This window comes from Grus americana, chromosome 19, assembly GCF_028858705.1.
Source record: "Grus americana isolate bGruAme1 chromosome 19, bGruAme1.mat, whole genome shotgun sequence".
NCBI classification, from domain to species: Eukaryota; Metazoa; Chordata; class Aves; order Gruiformes; family Gruidae; genus Grus; species Grus americana.
Window position 1 is genome coordinate 3,220,504 of NC_072870.1, and position 20,320 is coordinate 3,240,823.

General features: G+C 44.5%; 1 protein-coding gene across 1 annotated transcript in view; it reads left to right on the forward strand.

The window, feature by feature from the left end:
- CASTOR2 (cytosolic arginine sensor for mTORC1 subunit 2) overlaps window positions 1–20,320 on the forward strand; it is a 133,083-nt gene that overhangs the window by 55,731 nt on the left and 57,032 nt on the right. The window contains exon 2 of the mRNA XM_054847675.1: window positions 8,791–8,861. Within this exon, the coding sequence (XP_054703650.1) occupies window positions 8,791–8,861 (71 nt within the window). The remainder of the gene's footprint in view (window positions 1–8,790; window positions 8,862–20,320) is intronic.

The following is a 20,320-nucleotide window of genomic DNA, read 5'->3' on the forward strand; positions in this document are numbered from 1 at the left end:
TTTTTTTCTATCAGTCCTCCCGGCTTTGTGGGACTGCAGAACTGCCTGGTAGTCCTCTGCGGCTCTGCACCGCCCTGGCAGGAGCTACAGAAACATGCCCAGAGCCCACAGTGAAAAGCTGAGTACAGACAGAGCAAAGCAATCCTAATTGGAGTCTTGTGTGATACAGAGACACCCTACTGCTGTTCTTTCAGATAATAGTGTTAAAGGCAGATTTCTGTAAAGAAAAATATCCTCTGCTTTTCTCCTTTGCCCATTTTGTATTGAGTGAAGCTAGTGTTAGGTTCGATGAAAGTAGGAAGAGTTGGGAAGAAAGCCGGTGCAAACCACTAACTGGGTTATGTTCAGTGAATTGCATGGACAAAAAACACGTTTCTATGGCTTCTTTTTAACTCAGTAAGCCACTGAGTTCTTGGGCTCTTTTTAGTTATATTTTCGTGAACATTGCAAGTTTTGGTTTGGTTTTTTGTTTTGTTTTCCTCCTGAATTCAAATTTGCATTACATGGCTTTCCCTGAAAGTTCACTTTTTCAAGTTGAGTTTCTATGATATACAGGTCAATCAGCAGTGATGGCTAGAGGAAGAAGATTTACTCATCCATATTTTCGGTGTTCAGAACAAAAATTTGCTTTCTTTACACACTTTGCCTTTTGGGAATGTAGAGTCTTTAGTGACTCAAAACCAACTCTGTGCAAGACCCATTCCTACAGCTGGGTTTTGCTTATGTATCCCAATAACTGGGAAGCCATGAACTCATGAAGACAGGATTCACTAAACTCCTTGGCTTCAATTCACTTAATTCTCTTATATTGCAAGTAGAACTCCTTAAGTTGCAAGCAGGGCTGTAGTCAAGCCAAGGGAGGCTCCTTCTAGTGAAAACTCAACATCAGCTCTGACTTGCATTAACAGTTGGGAGGAAAAAAAGCAGATCCTGGGAGCACTCGTGAGCTGGCAGGATGGCATGTTAGATCAGGGATAGCACTGACGTGTTTTACCAGCCTCTGTTGCAAACATGCTTCAGTGCTTCTCCTGCAATGCAAACAGATTGTCACCCTACCAGTGTTTACTTAGAGCTGTGTAAGACCATCTAAATCAGTAGAAATTTATGCACCATTTGGTAGAAAGGGGCAGCACAGGACAAATACTGACTTGGGAAGAGTATCTGAGCTTTGTCTCACATCTTGTGACTCTGGCAACGTGTGCTCGCTGTGCACGGCATTGCATCACGCCTGGCCCGTGTCGCAGGACTCCCGAGCCAGGGGGGCTCTCTGGGCACGTCAGCTCCAATGACTGTGGAAGGCTTGTTTCTTAAATACTCCTCAGAGGCTTGACAGCAAGCCTTTTAAAGCTGGTTTTAACATCAAGAAATAGACTTGTGCTCAGTTTACCTTGAGTTCTGTGAAACCAGAGCTGCAAAAAGGTTTTCACCATAATAATGCGTACTGACCCCAGGCAGGTGCCCAGTGCTCATCGCCCAGATGCCCAACAGCTCTGAATGCCCACCAGGATGTTCCTGGGGTGAATAGCAGGCGTCCCATCAAAGACCCTGCAAAGTTACTGCCTGTAGCCGTAGCCATGCACCCAGTTGTCACCTCCTTGTTCCATGCACCGAGAAATCCCAAGGTGTGAGGGAAGCTGTGGCTTTAACTTTGCCTGCTCCCTGCCCTTATCGGAGCAGCCTCGTGATTTTGAGTTCTGGACAGGTGGGCAAAATCAGCTAATAATTATTGTTCTCACAGAACATAAAGTTGCCAAATTTTTGTTATGAGAAAAATGGGAAATGGTTTTGAGTGAGAAGGAGCACCCGTTATTGACTTTATGGCTGTGTTTCCCTACAAGCAAGCATGCTGATGTTTTCCATACAGTCAGGGGGTAAAGATCTGTACTTCACTCTGTTCGTGTTCACTCGTAGGCTGATGACACCCTCCACTAGACCAGGTTGCCCAAAGCCCCATCCAACCTGGCCTTGAACGCTTCCAGGGATGGGCCATCCACAACTCCTCTGGACAACCTGGTCCAGTGCCTCACCACCCTCATCATAAAAAATTTCTTCCTTGTATCTAATCTAAATCTACCCTCTTTTACTTTAAAGCTATTCCCCCTTGTCCTGTCACTCCGTGCCCTTGTAAATAACCAGTAAATGCTAAAACCTAAAGAATGACACCCTGTGGTTGCCTGAAGTGAGGTGCAACATGGGTGCAGATCTGCTGCAGGCTCCTGTCCTTGTGCTTTGCACCCTTGAGCACCCTTATCTTTGAGGATGCTTACATGGTGCCTTGCAGACTGGAGTCCCAAAGTGCAAGTGAGCCATTTGGAGGTAACTGGGTGACTTTTCTCAGCATGTGGAAGGAAGGACTCGTGCCAAGCACCTGGCACTTGCGTCATCTGGGCACCGGCCAGAGCAGTAAATTTCAGATCCAGGTTTTTGATTCAGCCCCATTCACTAATATAGGTGGTGAGTGGTGACGTACCAAGTAAAAATTGCACAGCAGAGCTCACTTGAAATAATTTATGACCCAGGAAGAAAAATCTGTGCTAAGAATAACTTTTAATTACATCAGGTCAGTAAATTATTCTGCAGATTCATGCCCAGGACAAGTCTTAGGTATAGAAGATGTGTTACCTTCAGCATGTCCACACCTAAAATAATTTGTTTGTGTATTGTTCTCATTGAGCTCATGAAAAAAAATCTCTATATTTAGCTCCTGCAATGGACAAATAACAGATGAGCACAATAACACTTGCACGGTCTTAAACTGCATTTATACGTCCTGGAGTACATCTCTGCTAAGCAGCGCAGCCTCTTTGCCTGTTGGCAGTTGTGCTGGGATGGGAAACCAGCATCGTTCACATTCATCAGATGGAGCCGCACTTGGGTGGACTCAGACCTTTTCATCTCTCTTACATAGTTTCCTTCAGTAAGCTGGGCTTTCCACTCCATTCCAGCATGTAACATGCCTTAGTTTCTTCACATGGTGTATTTTCTTACTACTACTTCAGTGTAGTTTTTGCTTCTCTCTTCACATTTGGCAAGAATTTTTTTCTACACATAACTCGAGATAAAACAGATTTTCTTACAGAATCTTCCTAAATATGAGAGTGGAAGTCTGCTGAAGGAGGGAAAATAAACCAGCCAAGTTGCATGTTGCTTTGTAATTGTTTTTTTAGGAAGTACTAAAGAAAATGCTGTCATGACAAATGAAGGAAAGATATGTTTTAGCATCCCAAGCAACATTTTTAGAAATCAATACTGCAAACGCTGTGCTTTGACTAGTGAAAGCATCATGAATTGGTCTTTGCTAGTCATACGAAATAAACTCCAAGTGTGTGTTTGTAGAACAAAAAAAATAATCTCCTGTGGTTGTGTTGCAGGATAACTCTTGAATGTCGTAGCTTTGTTTATTTTGCAGCTTGGGAAGTCTGGACCAACCAAGCCTGACTCCATAAAAATAGATATCGTATCAGAATTGCTAGCTGGTATTGTTTCAAGCTACTGCTAATATTTCATGTGCAGCAGTAACTTGATTTGCGTGCGCTCTTGTGATCCAGACCACATGGAACTGTTCTGATGAAGACTTGAACCACAGTTTGATACTGGTTTTAGAAGGCCAAAATGGGAGACACCCAGTTGACTTTTTCTTTGAATAATCTTTGTTTATTTTTGCCATGTGTCCTGGCTTTATCAGTAAGCTGTACTTAAGATTAGTATCTTCTTCAGCACTTCCGCATCCATTTGTTTATTTATTTTATTGTCGGTATTGCAGGTCATTCTTTTTGTGTTTTGTCTTGATTTGTTCCTTCAGGGTGCTGATCATTTTTCTATTATTCTGCTCCCAGTTGTCTCAAAGTCTAAAGGCTTAGATAACTTCCCTGGCTACACAAAAGTAGCAAGGAGAGGAGTTGACTGAAGGTCCCCCTTTCTAACTTCACACAATGTAAGCTGTAGCTTAAACTGTCATTATTATTGTTATGGATTAGACAAGACCATCATGGTTATCATGTTGGAAGTTTTGGCATAGCACAGTCTGTAGGATTTCCCTGAATTTATGTCTCTTCACAAATACTTGCTTTCCTTGGCCACAAATCTGTTAGTTTTGTTCTGTGTTGGTTTTGAAAATGATTAACTTTCTGTAATGAACCAAACTCTGCTATCACAGTGACTCTTTAGGCGGTCCCTGATTGTATTTGCTAATGTCTCTGTCCCAGATCTGAGCACAACTAATGACTGGAACGAATGTTGCCGCTGTCCTTTGACCGTTTCTAACAGTGCTGTGACATCTTTAGTGTTTCCCGTGGTAGGGACGGTAGTGCAGAGTTTGTTTAAACAGCTCATGCGAACAATAATGTTCCTTTTAACAGGGTAGCAGCCTTCTAGTATCGGGCTGCAGAATTAAGTTACTGTAAGAAAGGTGAACCCACCACTTTCTGATCTGAGCGGTGAGTGGAAAGTCAGCTGACACCTATTGCAAGGGGCTTTTTTTTGTCTTTGGAGTTCAGCTAAGCTGTGTTTTATCAGTCCCACCAAAAAGGTGCCAAAGTGTTTTGGCTAACAAACAAATATGCTGTTTAGAAAACACCAACCATTTCACTGTTTGCAATTTTCAGTGCCATTTGACTGTATAGTCTTGTAATTAGATGGTGTAAAGTACTTAACATGTTACACAAATATGTCAAAACGCATTAACAGCACAAGTGTTCTTTACTGCTTTCCTAAATACATTTCACAATATGTCGTACTAGAATCCACCTCTTGTCATTATTTATAAAACTGCAAAGAAGTTAAGATCACCAAGAATTAGATGATTAGCATGAGACTGTCTTTCTGTACTAAGAATATATATTATCATGATAATGTACAGAGTGAAGCATACAAATCTCTTCTCATCTAAAATGAGAAGACAGCCTGGAATAAAACCCAACAAATTATGTTTTTCATATTCAGTCAGATCAACTTTCCACTGCTGCTTCTTAATTCACATTCAGTTCAACTGCTTCTTTGCAAACTTTTGGGTTACCTCCAAACTTTGCATTTGAATGCCTTTTAGGCATTATGTTGTTTTCGAATGGCATTTGGCCGTGGTTTCTGACATGTGGGGAGGCCAGCCACCCACCTGCTTCTGGGAAGGATCTTTTCCATAGAACAAACAGCTTTGCAACATTTTACCCTGCCAAGGCAACAATTAACTAACCAGTTTCCTTATCAATGAGAAGAGAGGACTTGGGGCTTCCTTAGAAGAGCATCATCTGCGCCGAACTTTCAGATGACCCATAGCAGTATTCCCACAAAGAATGCTTTGTGTGTGACCCAGAACCGATGGAAGTCGCGTCCATTCCGGTATTATGGCCCTTGTGATCTAGGCAGTCCTGGGGACCAAATGTCTTGAGGAGACACTTGTGGTGCAGACCTGCAAGTGAGGCCAACCAGTACGCTTTCCTGCCTGCTTTCTTCTCCCGTGGAGACTTGAGTGCTGTTTGCAAACTGAAATGATGCTGTTGCTGCATCCTACACATGCTTTCCTGCTCTGTGCAAGCTTGGGTATTACTTCCATACACAGTGTAAGCTTTGCAGTTTCAAAGATCTAATCTAATAATAGATTGGTCTACATTTGCTGCGTTGCCAGAAAAAGACATATGTTGTCAGGCAGTCGAAGTCAGCAACAGTGCTGAAGTGGAAATGTGCTGAAACACGAAGAAGGCAGAAATCCAGAAGAATCTACCCGAGGTTTGGCTATTAGGAAACTAAAAATATTGTCTTCCTACATATATGCTTTCCACACGTACTTAGAGAAATACTGTTTGCCTGATGTCTCAAAATGATTAAAGGGCAATTCTTTTCCTTTCTTGGCTTTGGTGTGATAACAGAAGATGCTGTTGGCATTCCGCTTATCGAGAACTGGTGTAAGAGCAAAGAGAAATGATTGGAATAACGTGAATGGAAGAGGCACGTGTAGTATAGTGCACGAGAGAAATATGACATTGAGTTCCTTCTGTCACTGATGATTCAAGACACAATTTTTGAATTGCACTCGCAGTGGAAGTAGATTTTTACAAATCTGTGCTGAGGCGCAGCTTTGAGGGCGAGGACTTGAGTTTTAACAGCATGTGATGGTAAGGAAATTTTCCATGCTGTAATTTATCACATAATGTTTGCAATTCCAATTTTTCATTTTTAGCTTTTCCCTGGGAAAAAGAGTGCATCATTGACTTGAACAAAGTGAATGTATACTACAAGAACCACTGGTCTTCTCTGCGCTGGTGCAAAGACTTTGCTTTTAAATTCAGATGGCTCTATGCTTCTGACCTTTTACAGAATTGCAGTGAGGTGGGGATTGGGCTTTGAGCCGGTGTATGAAGATGTGAGGCTTTGACATGTGTTCTGAGCCAGCAATTAGGGGATTTCATCTGTACGTATCCCTTAAATATCATCACTTTTAGATGTGTGCTAAGAAAATGGCATCTGTCACAATCATGCTTTTTCTGCTGGGGTCAATGTGTGCACGCAGACGTGTATTACTGTTCTGGAACAGAATTTCTCCATAAATGCCATCACAGATCAGGAAAAATTTTTTTTTTTTTAATTTTTTTTTTTTAATATTAATGTTTCCTCCTTTAAGACCACTGTTTTTTCTGTAGTCAGCATGCATGTGGCTCGGTGGGGTAGTAGTGGCAGAGAATTTTATTTCAGTGCCTTCTCCAGGGAATTAATCTGCTAAATAATAAATACTTATACCTCCTGGGAGCCACCTGCAGCAGCATCCCAGAAGTCCTTTTTCCCTAGCTTGGATCACCCATCACAGACATCCTTGTGCAGTTAAGAAGTGAGTTAAAAAATTTGGGCTGCTACTGTTTCCTGGTTCTCTTGGCGCTATTCCTGGAGAGAGTCGAGTTAGTAAATGTGGCTGTCACAGTAGCTATTACCAATGACACAAAATAATTAAGTTGTGGTTTCTGTTGTGGTGGGGCCACTTCTGTATTTTAAAAGTGATATGTCTGTGCTAGGAGGGAGAGTGTCATGCTTGATTGTCATGACGGATGCTTCTAGGAGAACAGGACAGCTCTCTAGAGGCAGGTTGTCTGATACTTTCCTTTTACACGAAGTCCTGTTGGTGCCATGGCACATCGCTACCGGAGCTGCATGTTGTTTCTTCCAGTTTTCCTGATGAGGTGAGGGGGAGGGTAGCAGTCATCTCATTTTTCTCCCTGTTGTTTTTGGAGGGGATAGCTGCAGTCTTTGTTCTTCTCAGCCAGTCAAAAGAACACTTAAGATAGTTTTTAGTCTGATTCTCTAATCAAGTGAATGCTTCCATTTTTTTGATGTCTTGAGCCACCAGTTGGGGGTTCCTGGCTTTCAGAAGTCCTGAAGACTTTGGGACACAGATGCTCAGCAGTGCTGAGGAGCCCTGGTAGTCCCTGGTTACTGAGTCCTGCTGAACTGTGCTCCATGCAGCAACTATACTGCGAACACACCGTGAAATTTGGGGGCCTTAAGAACATTCTTTCTTTTTCCAGTGTTTAAAGTATTTTCTGTGGGTTGCCTCAGATAAATCTCATAGCACTGCAGCGTAACTGCGAAATCCTGCTCTTTGGTCCTTATAGACACAGGCTCTTCCTGTTGCACCCAATGTAGGTTCCTAGAGGGAAAAATTTCTCCTGTATTTTGGGTGGCAAACACAGTCCACGTGCTGTGGCACGCTCCTGGGGGGGCAGGAGCACTGCATGGGTCAGGGGAGCCAGCCAGCACTGTGCTGATGCTCGACAAGTGGGTGCTCCGCTGAAGGTGAACGTGAGCTTGCAGAAGGTTGTGCAAACCTTCCTGCCGTTGCTGGGGACCAATTGGATAGAAGCTGGAGAAAGCTTTGGGTTTTTTAAGTAGATGTTGCTGTGCATATGTTGGTGTGTCAGGGAAAAAACCTTTTCAGCTGTATGTGGTGTTAAACCTTAAGGCTGAGGCTTTTTTTGTTTGTGTGTCTCCAGTGGAAGAATCCCATGTCACATTTATTTTGTATCTCATGTTAGAGGTGACATTGTGCTCAGTGCTGAATGAGATGGAGAGGCTGTGCCGCACATGGCCTGCGGTGTCAAAAGATGAGCACAAAGCAGAACGGAGACAATAGGAGATTGGCGGGGGGTGGGGGGGGAAGCTCGACCTTGTGTTCATGTGCTCGATGGCCCCTACCGCTTGTCTCTTCACCTGGAGCTCCCTAGGGAAGGGAGGCATCTACTGAGGGAAGGGGCAAGGACCAGCGAAGGAAATTGGGATGCTGTCTGCTGGTGGGGAAAAGCCTCTCAAGCAGTAAGAAGAGATACTGGGGCTTGGTTGAGAGATAAGATGTCAAACCTTGACAAGGCGAGAAACTTCAGTGGGTAAATAGGGAAGACGGGTGCACGTGGGAAGCATGGGAAGGCTTCTGGAGAGCGTTGGAGTGACCAGTGAGCAAAGCCTTTTGCTCTGTGTGAGTGCAATACAGCAGGTCCTGGGCTGTGACAGGAAGCCTTAAGGGATATGGTAATTAAGAAAAGTAACTAAGAACTAAGTCATAAAAATAATAAGTGTTTTACCAGCTCCGTGGTGCACAGGAAGGCAGCAGGGAATGTGGGTCACGCAGTGTGAGTGGCTAAGCCAGGAATAAAATCCAGGTCTGTTAATGCCTCAGGCCTCTCCATACACACCAGACCGTGACTCTTTCCTCCGGCACAGCTTGGGTGGGAAAGGACCTCTGGTTTTGGTGGAAGACCAGGCTCCACTCAGTTCTGCAGCTAATCATGTCCTCCTGCTGTTTACCTTTGCCAGATGCAAGTTCTTCAGCCTCACAGAAACCCCGGAGGACTACACCATCATTGTGGATGAAGAGGGCTTCCTAGGTGAGTGTCGGCGTGTGCCACTTTGCTATCCAGCCTGGGAGTGGAGGAGGAAAACATGTCATCTCTCGCTGAGATTATAAACCAAAGCATTTGTAAAACAGGTCTGTTTGTCAGTGCTAGTAGTAGAGCTATGAAAGGTGCTTTGATCACTTAAGCATACTGTCTCTGCTGCTGTGCTGTACGAGGCATTTCACACGTGGAATATGAATATATTTTAATGCCGGGAGGAGAGCACGCACAAGTCTCAAAGAGCAGCTTAAGTATATTTGAAAAAGCAAAGCCATCTGCATATCATTGTATTAAAATGAGCTGGCCTTTGTCCCCAAATCTCGGCAAGCACACCACATCTTGCCTCTCCAGCTTGTTCATCCAACCTCTCTCTTTAAAAGGAGCACTTGAAGATGAGTAGTTCCTATCATCCTCACAACCATCGCAATGCTGTGGAGTTGCGAATCGGCTCCTTTGGCTCATCACTGAGAGCTGTGGTTTATCCCCTTTTCTTACACCCGTCTCTCTCCATGCTAAATGTGCCATCTTTGCCCGCGGTGGCTGAAGGTCTCTCTGCCCATGTCAAAGGTGGAGTCGGCTGTGTGTCAGAGAAGGTGGTTGGCATGTGCTTGGGAGCTGCCGATGCTTGGCGAGTGCTGATGGAGGGAATGGTTTGGCTTTGTGGATGGAAATAGTTTGTAATAACATTTATCATGTGGGGAGGTTTTGTTTGTAGCACTGTTACTGAGGTGGTGGAATGAGGAAGTATTGTGCAGCTATTATTATTTTTGTTCAATCGCTGCTTTCTGTGGTCAGAATTAAAAGTCTACACATTTTACCGGTTTGGAGAAAATTCATTAAAATATGAAAAAAAAAGGATTTAATTCCTGAATAGGAATTAACTGTTGAATAGCTACTTGTGGCACTGTAATATTCAATGGGTTTGTAATATCCAAATTCTAAGGAGAAACCTAGAAATTATACCATCTTTATTTAGTACAGGGTCAAAGTTTTATAATCAGTGGCATTGCTGAATTATTGCCCTTTCTGTTTCAGGAGTACTCATAAACATAGAATAAATTATTACATTTTAGAACACTACAGTACTGGCTAAACATTTTCATAAAATAACCACTAGGTTGAGAATAGGTGAATGGACCTTTACAGCTATTGCTGTTTGTAATTTGGGAGTTGTGGGGTTTGATTGAAAGTGTATGTCACGTGTTCTGCTTTTGCTCCCAAAAGAGGAGGTGACATATGATTCTGCTGCCAGAATGTCCCTTGTTGCATTTTTTCAGGGAGCATATGTGCAAAAATTTTGTTACTACTACTGGTATTATCACCTTTTTTATTATTGGTGGTAGCTGGGGGAAATCGATTCAAATTTGATTTCACCATAATAGTAGGGTGCAAAGCCACCCTCTGAGAGCTTCGTTGTAAGAGAGAAGTCACCAAAGGAGGAGGAAAGTTCAGGGTTTTTTTTTTCCAAGGGCCACAGCACGTGGCAGAGCAAGAAACCCGGAGATTCCCATTCTCAGGAGGGAGTCTGTGTCACTGAACTGTGCTGTCCCTGCAGATGTGCCATGCTAGGGGCATGCTCATCTCCAGCATCACATCTGTGTCTGTGATATCCGTGGCACTCGTTTCTCTGCCCAGCTGGCACAAGGCAGATTCTTCAATTCAATCACTGGTGTCAAGTTTGGATTGCAACCACCCCCATACAGCCTCTAGCAGCCTCGCTGCTATTTTTCTCTGAAAATTATTCCAGCTTGAAACAAAGGCAGTGGTTTTGCTCATCAGTAGTGGGGGATTGTGATGCACCATGCGCGCCACTGGTCGTACTTGGAGCAAGGTCTAGCCAGATCAGTGTCCTCGAGGAGCTGCGTGTCCCACTGGTGCCCCAGGTTATCTCTGTGAACCAGACAATGCTGCTGCGCTTCAAAGCAGCAGTCCTCTCTGCTTGGACCCTTCTGACTTTGTTACCTTGGCTCTCATAGGCACGTGAATTTACTGCTGATAGTTACAGTACTCACATTGCTTCCCTTGGCCTATGGTTTTGGCAGCATATAATGTCCCTTTTTTTTTTTTTTCAAATACACCATATGCAGTTGGGGTGTTAAAGCAGGGCTTTGTAGGAGAAAACATCGCCTCCCAGGCAATGCAGGGGAAGGCAGGAGCATGCTAAGGCCATCCTCTACTATGGCATGGCGTGTAGGCCAGGTACAAAACCCAGCATGGGTAGTAGTGTCATGGAGCTGGCAGCTTCATCACCTTTTCTTTCCTCTTTGCTAGTTAGTGATAATCTGCTGGCAAGACTTATATGCTCTGCGTCCTGCAAACTCTCCTAGCACAACCCCCATGCCTTTTGGGTTTGTGTCCAGCCCATGTTCTTCTTTCTGAATTGTCACTACCACATCCAAAGCTTCCTCTCAGGGTTAGCCCTGACCGCAGTCTCCACTGTTGCTCCATCCCTGTTCCTCATTTCCATATGCCATAAGTTTTTCACGGTCTGGAGGAATTCAGGATCTCCCATCTAGGATGTCTTGTAACAGTGACTCATAGAATCATAGAACAGTTTGGGTTGGAAGGGACCCCAAAGCCCATCTAGTTCCAACCCCCCTGCCATGGGCAGGGACACCCTCCACTAGACCAGGATGCCCAAAGCCCCATCCAGCCTGGCCTTGAACACTGCCAGGGAGCCAGGGGCAGCCACAGCTTCTCTGGGCAACCTGTGCCAGGGCCTCACCACTCTCACAGGGAAGAATTTCTGCCTCAGATCTCATCTCCATCTCCCCTCCTTCAGCTTCAGGCCATTCCCCCTTGTCCTGTCACTCCCTGCCCTTGTCACCAGTCCCTCTCCAGCTTTCCTGGAGCCCCTTCAGGGACTGGAATGTGCTCTAAGGTCTCCTTGGAGCCTTCTCTTCTCCAGGCTGAACAACCCCAACTCTCTCAGCCTGTCTCCACAGCAGAGGTGCTCCAGCCCTCAGATCATCTCCGTGGCCTCCTCTGGACTCACTCCAACAGCTCCATGTCCTTCTTGTGCTGGGGACCCCCGAGCTGGATGCAGTACTGCAGGGGGGGTCTCACCAGAGCGGAGTAGAGGGGCAGGATCACCTCCCTTGACCTGCTGGTCACACCTCTTTTGATGCAGCCCAGGACACAGCTGGCTTTCTGGGCTGCGAGTGCACATTGCTGGGTCACATTGAGCTTCTTGTCCGCCCAAGTTCTTTCTCCTCAGGGCTGCTCTCAATCCATTCTCTGCCCAGCCTGTAGTTGTGCTGGGATTGCCCCGATCCGTGTGCAGGACCTTGCACTTGGCCTTGTTGAACTTCATGCGGTTCATGAGGTGAAAGGGCTCTGCCTCACTCCCTGCTTTCCCTCAGTCTGGCTACACGTATCAGGAGGAAGAATCTCACTTGGCCTTTGTATAGCGTGTAATCAGCCCGTGGACTCGAACAGGATCAAAATCTCTAAGAATTGCAGCATCCCACCCTTGCAAAACAGCACCAATCGTGTCCACCTCAAGTGCATCAGCTGCTCCTTGACCTGACTAGCCAAGTGCCAGGTTTGGCTAAAGAATTTTTACCTTTGGTGAGCAGTTTAGGTAGCAAGTCCAGCAGCAAGAAGTGACTGGTTTTTCCTCTCCAGGTAACTTTTGTTCTTCCAGTGCTGGAGAAACTTGATGTAAGTTTCTGAAGAGCACACTTTTCTGTGTGGAAAATTAGGACCTTTTTTCCTGAGGCACCTATATGAATTTTTGCTGCAGCAGCAATGAGAAGATTGTCCTGTTAGCTGGCATCTCTCAGGTTGGCCAGGCCCCTTCTCCTGCATATCACAGACAGCAAGGAAGGGAAAGGAATAGGCTGGAGAAATATTGGTACTTTCAGCAGTCCTTGAGGTTAACACTTCAAACATACTGACATGCAGTAATCATTCTTAACTGTTTTGTCAAAAAATAATCCTCAGGCTTGTTTCCCTGAGAGTAGCAAGTGAGTTGGGCTGGTAAAGAAGTCATTATTTCTTCTCCCCAGAAAACATCTGCAGTGCAAAGCCATAACCTGCTTAAGCATTCATCGTGCTGGAAGGGAATGGCTACAGTCTAATTCTTTGCTTTAATTCCCCGGCAGTGAGGTGGGGATTATGTCTGCACAGAACCTTGTTTGTTCCAGTGACCGTTTCTTGGGCTTTGGGCTGTTAATGAGGAAGAATTTTATTCAGCAAATAACACAGGGGGACAGTGCACAGAAAGCTCTTTTCCTGGCTGATACTGAGATGAATTAGCAGAAGGAGTTTGGCCATGGGCCCTCCTGCATGAAGACAAGTGTCTCAGCTACTGGGGTGCTTGGACAGCCATGTAAAATCCTTGCATTTATCACCCGCTGTGCAGCCAGCATGTGGCAGAAAAGTGGAGTGGCTGCTGCTCCCTGAAATACAGGAATATTTGTTTGAGTTTGGTTTGCTTTTTCCTCAAGGTTTGGCTGAAAGCAGGAGCTGCCTGTGCGTGGTGCCAATATACCATAGCTCCTACGCTCTCTGGGTAGTCTGTCCCTTTTTCAAAGGGCAGCAAAGACAGATTCCCTCCATCCCTGGGCAGCTTTTAGCCTGTGGTCTTGCTGGTCCCAGTAGTCTCCGTTCATCAAAGGTTTTAGCTTTCACACACTGAAAGGAAAGTGCATGCCAGCACATCTGGAGATGGCCGTGCCCTCACAAACCCTGTGTATGTGCACTGGGAAGCAGTTGTTGGCATTGCAGTCCTGTCTTGGAGATGCCATCTGAATAAACCAATGGAATTTGGGGGTAGCAACCTTCCTCCAGTGGCACTCCCAGCAGCTGTCACATCATAGCTTCTGTACCATATATCCAGAGAGCCTTTTATTGGAGGTAAAGGGGAATTTTGGGTATTTGGTTTGTTTTGATCGTCCATTTTCTGTTTCCAGTTTCTCCAGCTGGTTTGTCTGCAGTCCTGTTCATCCTTTTTTCTCTTGGAAGACCACTACTAGGTTTAGCAATAGCTCTGCTTGGGTAGCTTTCAATGAAATGCCATCCATCTAGCCTCCCATTTTACGGCACTTCTCTAATTGCATGGCACAGCGTGAAATGAAGAACTAAAATTCTCCCTCAACCACCTTTATTCTCTACAAGCCTAATGAAGGAAGAACCCATCCAGTGTCATCCATGTAAGTTGGTCCAATTGCATGGAGGTGAGAAATGGCTACGGTTTACCCTCAGGCATTTCTTTGTTTCAGTATCTCTTGCATCCACTTGAAACAAAGCCCTGCTGTTTGATAAGGACCTTCCCAGAATCACCACGACTGGGACCTGGCTGTGTGTTAAGGGAAAAGGAACTCCTCTGTACTACCAGTCCTATGGGAAGACAGTCTCTTTGCACCTAGAAGGCAACAAGTTCTACTTTTAGAGTTTCTGCCCTATTTATAATGGAAAGAGGAGTCTCACTGCTTGAGACCTCTTACAGGGCAGTGGATGGAGTTTGAAGGCTTCTTTCTCTGTTGAGGGGACAGCCCCTAGCCTGTTGCTGCCCATCTTAGCCTCTTCTGTGACCTTGGTGGCTCTATGAACATCTGCATAAATGGGGTCTGTGACAGTTTGTCACCCAGGTGAATCTGTCCTGAAGATGGAAGATCGTAAAGCAACAAGTTGCTGCCATTTTCAAGGCGAGATCACCGCCTTCCCACCCCTGGCACTTGGTTGGTGTCCCTTGCATGCGCTCTTTCTCTGTAGGCAGTGAACTTAAAAGGTATCGGAGAAGGGGAAGAGAAATCAAATGCTGGGGTCAAAAGAGGAGTGCATCCTTGTGATTTCCAAGCTGGTAAAAATGCTTATTCCAGTTTGAGGAAAATTGGGGATGAGGGAGGGGAACACATCACCAGTACTCTGGACTTCGGTCTCCTGGAACAGCCAGCCCATTTCACATAGGTCGCTGCAGTCAGCAGACCTTAGGTTTGGAACCAGAGAGGAAGGGCAATTTGATTTCGGTACTGAAGCAGCAGTGGCAAGGTCCTCTGTGTGAACATAGAGCAATCCTCTCCGTCTCCCCACACTGAGGTTTATCTGCAAGATGGAGGTGACAGTCCTTCCTTTAACCTTCTTGGCTGCCTGATATGGCTGGTAACTTCTCTAAGGCCAGAAATCCATGCATTTACGGAGCTTCCAGAATGAGGAGGCTCCTAATCTCAGTTCATACCTCGCAATAAATTGCCCAGTACGTTAAGAATAATAGAACTATTTGAAAAATCCCAACTAGCTAGAGTGGCAGAGAGATTTTGTCAGAATTCATAAAACGTTGACCTCATTCTAATAAAAAGAAAGGATAAGAAGAAAATAAGCCTTCCTGCTGGCAGTGCTTTGTTTCGATAACCATCATCCTCAGACAACCTGTTCCCTATCTGACCTTGGATTCAGGACCATCATATGCTTTAGTACCACATTGAGTCCCTTTTTCAATAGCATCAAAATGGTAAATTGCTTTTAGTGTCCTCTCTCTCATCCTGTATATAAAATGGGCAAGAAATCAGCTTATAAATAAGTGCAAGCACAGAACCCATCTAGCTGGGAGCAAGCTGTAACTTTATTTAAAGATACAGAGGGAAGCAAGCTAATAGATGCATCTGGTTTTTTGAATATTTCTTCTATAACTATTTCTCCTTTAATTTTTTATTGCCCAGTGACTGGGTCTTTGTATCTCAGGCACGGTGGCTTAATTTGCTTGCTGACATTTATAGTGCTGAATTCCTTCCCCTGGACCGCCAGGAGAGCCTGCTGGTTGCTAGGCAGAAGATGTTTTTCTCTATTAAACACGTGCACAATTGCTTTCTTTTGGATCTCGGTATTGGCCAGACTACACTGTGTCTGTGGTTTTCAGGTTTTTTTAAGTAATGTGGTATTAATGACTTAAATTCAAATTAAAAACATGGAGATTTGACTACTGGCTAATTAGAAGTATGTGCTTGGTTGGGAAGGTTTTTCCTGCAATGTATATATGCTGATATAGATCAATAAGCATAATGGGGCTGTAATTACATGGGATTTTTGCCCTCTCCCAAGAGGTGGGAGGGTTTGGTAGTTAAAGCTTTTGGGGGGAGGGAAGGATGAGAAATGTGTAATATTCCAAGATCTGGTTTGTGTCACCGGGGAAAGGGAGCACTTTAGCTTCTCCGTAATGCTCATATGTGAGTGGGTTTGCAAATCTTGATAGCACATATTATTCCTTGTGGTTGTAACCTGCCACATAAAGTCTTTTGGGCCAGTTTCTCCGCTTGCTCCTATTTAAAGAAATACTGCATAATTAATACGTATTTTTCAATGTTTCCTCCATCAGATGGGTGTGTATGGATATCTATTTTTGTTTCACAGCCCATGGTGAGAAAGCCCAGACATCTCTTCCTGAACCACTTGACTGGCCATGATTTCCTCCTTTAAATTTATTATGTCTTGGCTGCTTCCTAGTACTTTCCAAAGTCTGAGATAGATGAGCAGATAGATACCATGGTTCACTCTTATCAACTCGCTCTCATAAATACAGGACCTAAAAAAGTTTTTTCTGGCTGAAATGATGGAATGATTCACCGAAATTTTAGCTTGGTCTCTGAAAGCAAGATGCAGCTCAACAGAGAACTAGCAGCCCTGCATATTTGTTTCATTAGACAGAATTTGACCATCTGCATGCTGTTCCACTGGTGGATTTGGATTTGGTTTGGGGTTTTTTTTTTTTTAGGCAGGACTTAGAGGGATTTGGTGGCTTCTGTTGTTTACTCGTACCTGGAGCTATCCACAGTCTGCCAGGGTGGCAAACGGTGCGCCCCATGGTGAGGAAGGGACAAGGCTGAATATACTCTGTAAGACACTTTGAAGCATTTGTATATTGTAAGTGCTGCTAGGAGTGTAATTTGTGATCTTACTCTGCTTTTTAAGTGAATTTTGTATGGAGCACCATGTGAGAGATGAGGAAGTGGTGTTACACTGGGGGGGTCACAAGTTGAGAGCTGAGGGATCAGTGATGGAGCAGAGAAACGAACCCCTTTTCCCAAGGCTGAAAGCGTTCAGCTCTCAGTTCCCAAACATTGCTAGTGCACCTGCTTCAAGTTTCATGCCATACTTTTCTCAAGTTTGTGACCTAACAAGGAAGTGGATTTTCTCCACCTTGGCATCTCATAATTGCTGTGACCTTAGTCTAGATGTGGTGAGGCTACAGTAACCCTCCAAAAAACCAGTCTGTCATCACCTGCAAACAGAGAAAACATTGCTTTTGTGGTAATCCTTTGCAGAATGCCAGCACACAGCACTCCCCAGGGTTGGTCTCTGAGCAGATTTGCCCAATGTTCTCTTTGGTGCAGGAAATGGAGGTGCCCACGCCTCAGGTTTCCCAAGGATCAGCAGTCATTTGTTGAAATGAGAAAATGTCTGTCCCTAGCAAGCTTGGAGAATCCTCCGGGTCAAGTGACGTGGGAGGGAAAGCCAAACAAACTTCCATCTTGTCAGTACCTGCACAGTGGCTCTTGGGCAGAGGTGGCAAGTTTTTGTGCCCTAAAACTTCACCAACTTTATAGTTTTCTCCTGGTGCAGTGATCAGTCTTTTCCAGCTTTCTGCCAGCCTCAGTACAGTTTCCAGAGCTACTGATGGATCCAGGGTAACTCTCATAATCCTGGTGCAATGCATCCAGTTGTTTGGGTTTTACTAGAGTCAGTTGAACTCCTTGTGTCTAACTCTGGAAATGCAGCGATACATGTGCTTAACTCCAAACTAACAGTTCTCTTTTGAGGTGAATGAGAGGAGGCTTGATGTTTTGAGCCAATTCTTGTGCAACTAAAACAAAGAGGGGATGTTCTTTCCTTAGTGTGCAGTATTAAGCTCATGGTGACACACTGGCCAACCATCATCTTCAGGCTTTTGGCCTGATGGTCACAGGAAGTCTCTTTTGGGTTTTGTGGAAGGGCTGCCTGTCGGGCAAATGAGCCTTTCTCGAGCGAGCAGGTTTGCTGCTGCAATCGCAAGGTGAAGGGACAGGGCGTGGGAGCAGCGTGATGAAGTTCCCAGGTCTGCTGCAGGCTTTTCTGTTTGACCTTGGACAAGTCTCTCATGGTGTCTTAGTTTCCTCATCTGAAAAATAGGGATAATCCTATTAAATCACCTCGTAACAGGCCTTATAAAGATTAATTAGTAAACATGTGGAAATGCTTTGATAATATAATGGGCAATGGCCATGATAAATAATAATTGAGGTAGCTTCTGTCCCACAGGATTCACTTTTACAATGGGTACGCTTGCAGACCTACTGAATAAATCATCTCTACAGCGGAACAGATTGGAGATTATGGTGGAAAAAATACCCTTTTATGAAAAAAGTTGCATAATCTTTTTAAAATCTCATATCTTAGTATTTAATCTTGCACAGGATTAAGTCTCACAACCTCAAGGTTACAGTCATACAACAGTTAGGAATTTAGTGGCTCCATATTCAAGTCTTGTTTGAAATGTAATTATTTGCTCTGCTCTGTCAGTCCAGTGAAATATTGTCTGAAATGTGATTTTCGAAATAAGAAGTGGTAAAAAAAGGATTCCTTGTGCTATTTTGTTTCAAAATGTAGAAGGAGTTGGAAATGTGAGTCCAACTGCATCATCTTTTTTTGATCTTTTATTTCTGTGTTTCTCGTTTTTCAGTGAAACGCGTTGCGTCCCCTTGCCGGCAGTAACCTGAGCCATCACTGTTGCCTTCAACTGCTCCGCTGGGCTAGGTCCTCCCCACCCCCCGGCTTGCAGATTCTGTGAGCAAAGTCTTTGCCAAGAGTTTTTGAAACACAGGGAAAGTTTTGTCAGGAAGTGGGAAATCTGCTGATTTCTGCAGTTCCTGTTCCCTGATTACCAGAGACAAAATCGTCAATTCTTTCAGACTGTGGAGCCCATTTCCTCGTGAAGCAGCGAGTGGGTGAGGAGAGGCTGGCCGTCAGCGATGCTCTCCTGGCTGGGAGCAAAGAGCCATGGTCAGCAGGTTGGGAAGGGCTCAGGTCTTGATCACGGCACAGGGAGGGCATCAAAGTCAGCGCGCTCAGGAGGCAACCCATATTTGTGCCCTGAACACATCTCGAGTCAAACGTTTCATCTTCCTTTGCTTATCGCTAAATAAAAAAGCCAATTTCTGCTCCCTTCTTCCCTCTCACAAGCAAACACCAGCTTGTGGAGCCTGGATCTGGGTTTGATTTTCCAGGTTTGCTCATTATTAGTAGTGCGTTGTCCTGTGAAGAGGAAGGAAGAGAGCAGCCTGATTTCCTGAGAGCAGACTGGAGCCTAACCTGGATTTGTCTTCCTAACCCGGCTCTCCAGTGAGAGTGGACATAATGATTATTTTTGGAATCTACCTTACCATGTTCCACATTTTTAGCCAAACATAATAATGATGCTTTGTTTGTGGACTGTATTCATACTTCCTGTCTTATGATATCCCTGTGAGGTAAGAATTAATTTTTTTTTCTCCCACGTATGAGGAAACTGATAAAAAAGAGATTGAGCGACTTATTTCAAGTCACACACACTTTGTGGGACGGATCAGATCAGTTTTTGCCTTAACTACGAGCCCAAATTGCCATCTACTTGTCTGCCCTTCAAAATCAGACTTTATTTACCTCCGTATTCCAAAGACTTGAGTATCTATTCTAAGACCCTACTGTAAAACCACAGTTTTCTAGTGATCCTCCCAGTAATCTGTAGTGAGACACTTATCCCTCTGAGCTCCCAGCCAGGTGGGAAGTGTGCGATCGCATTATAACAACGTCTACATTACAACTTGACTTTCTTGTGCAATGCCATTTATTGCTAAATCGGTGCCTGGCTTGCCAAGAACTCGCCTCCTGCTCTTAGGCTATTGCTGTTAGTCTGAGTTTTTTGTTTCTCACAGCAGAAATCACGAGTAGGAAGCTAAGAAAGGAGACCACCAGAAACATTTTCTAAATGGACGTTTTTGTGCATTTCACATGACTGCGCCAATCTCGTTGGAAATGCACTCCTTTTTGTTTAATTTTTAAAAAGTCACTGTAAAAGTATAACCAGCTTAGTTTTTAGATTGCTGTCAGAGTTTAAAGTTACAAGGATTGCAAGAGGAGAAATAATTGATTGAGAATGAGACAAAAGCAGGGGGTTTGTATAAGCATTTCCTTTTATCAGTCCTTGATTGCTCTCTTAGTGGACACTCGTACTGAAGGTGCTGATTATTTAAGTGGAGAGAAGGCAGTACCTGTGCATATGTATGCATTTGCACGTTGCCAGTCTCTGAAGGACCACCGCGGCAGCCACTCGAGAAGGACCAGTATCGTGTTATCCTATGGCTCGATAGAAAAGGATAGTTGTGTGCCTAGTTAGATGTTTAGTCCCTTGGAAAGCAGAGGAGCTACTTGTCAGAGTCAGGATTTCAGAGCTGGGCTATGTGTTTGTACAGCTTCATTTAATTCCAAGATACCCTTGG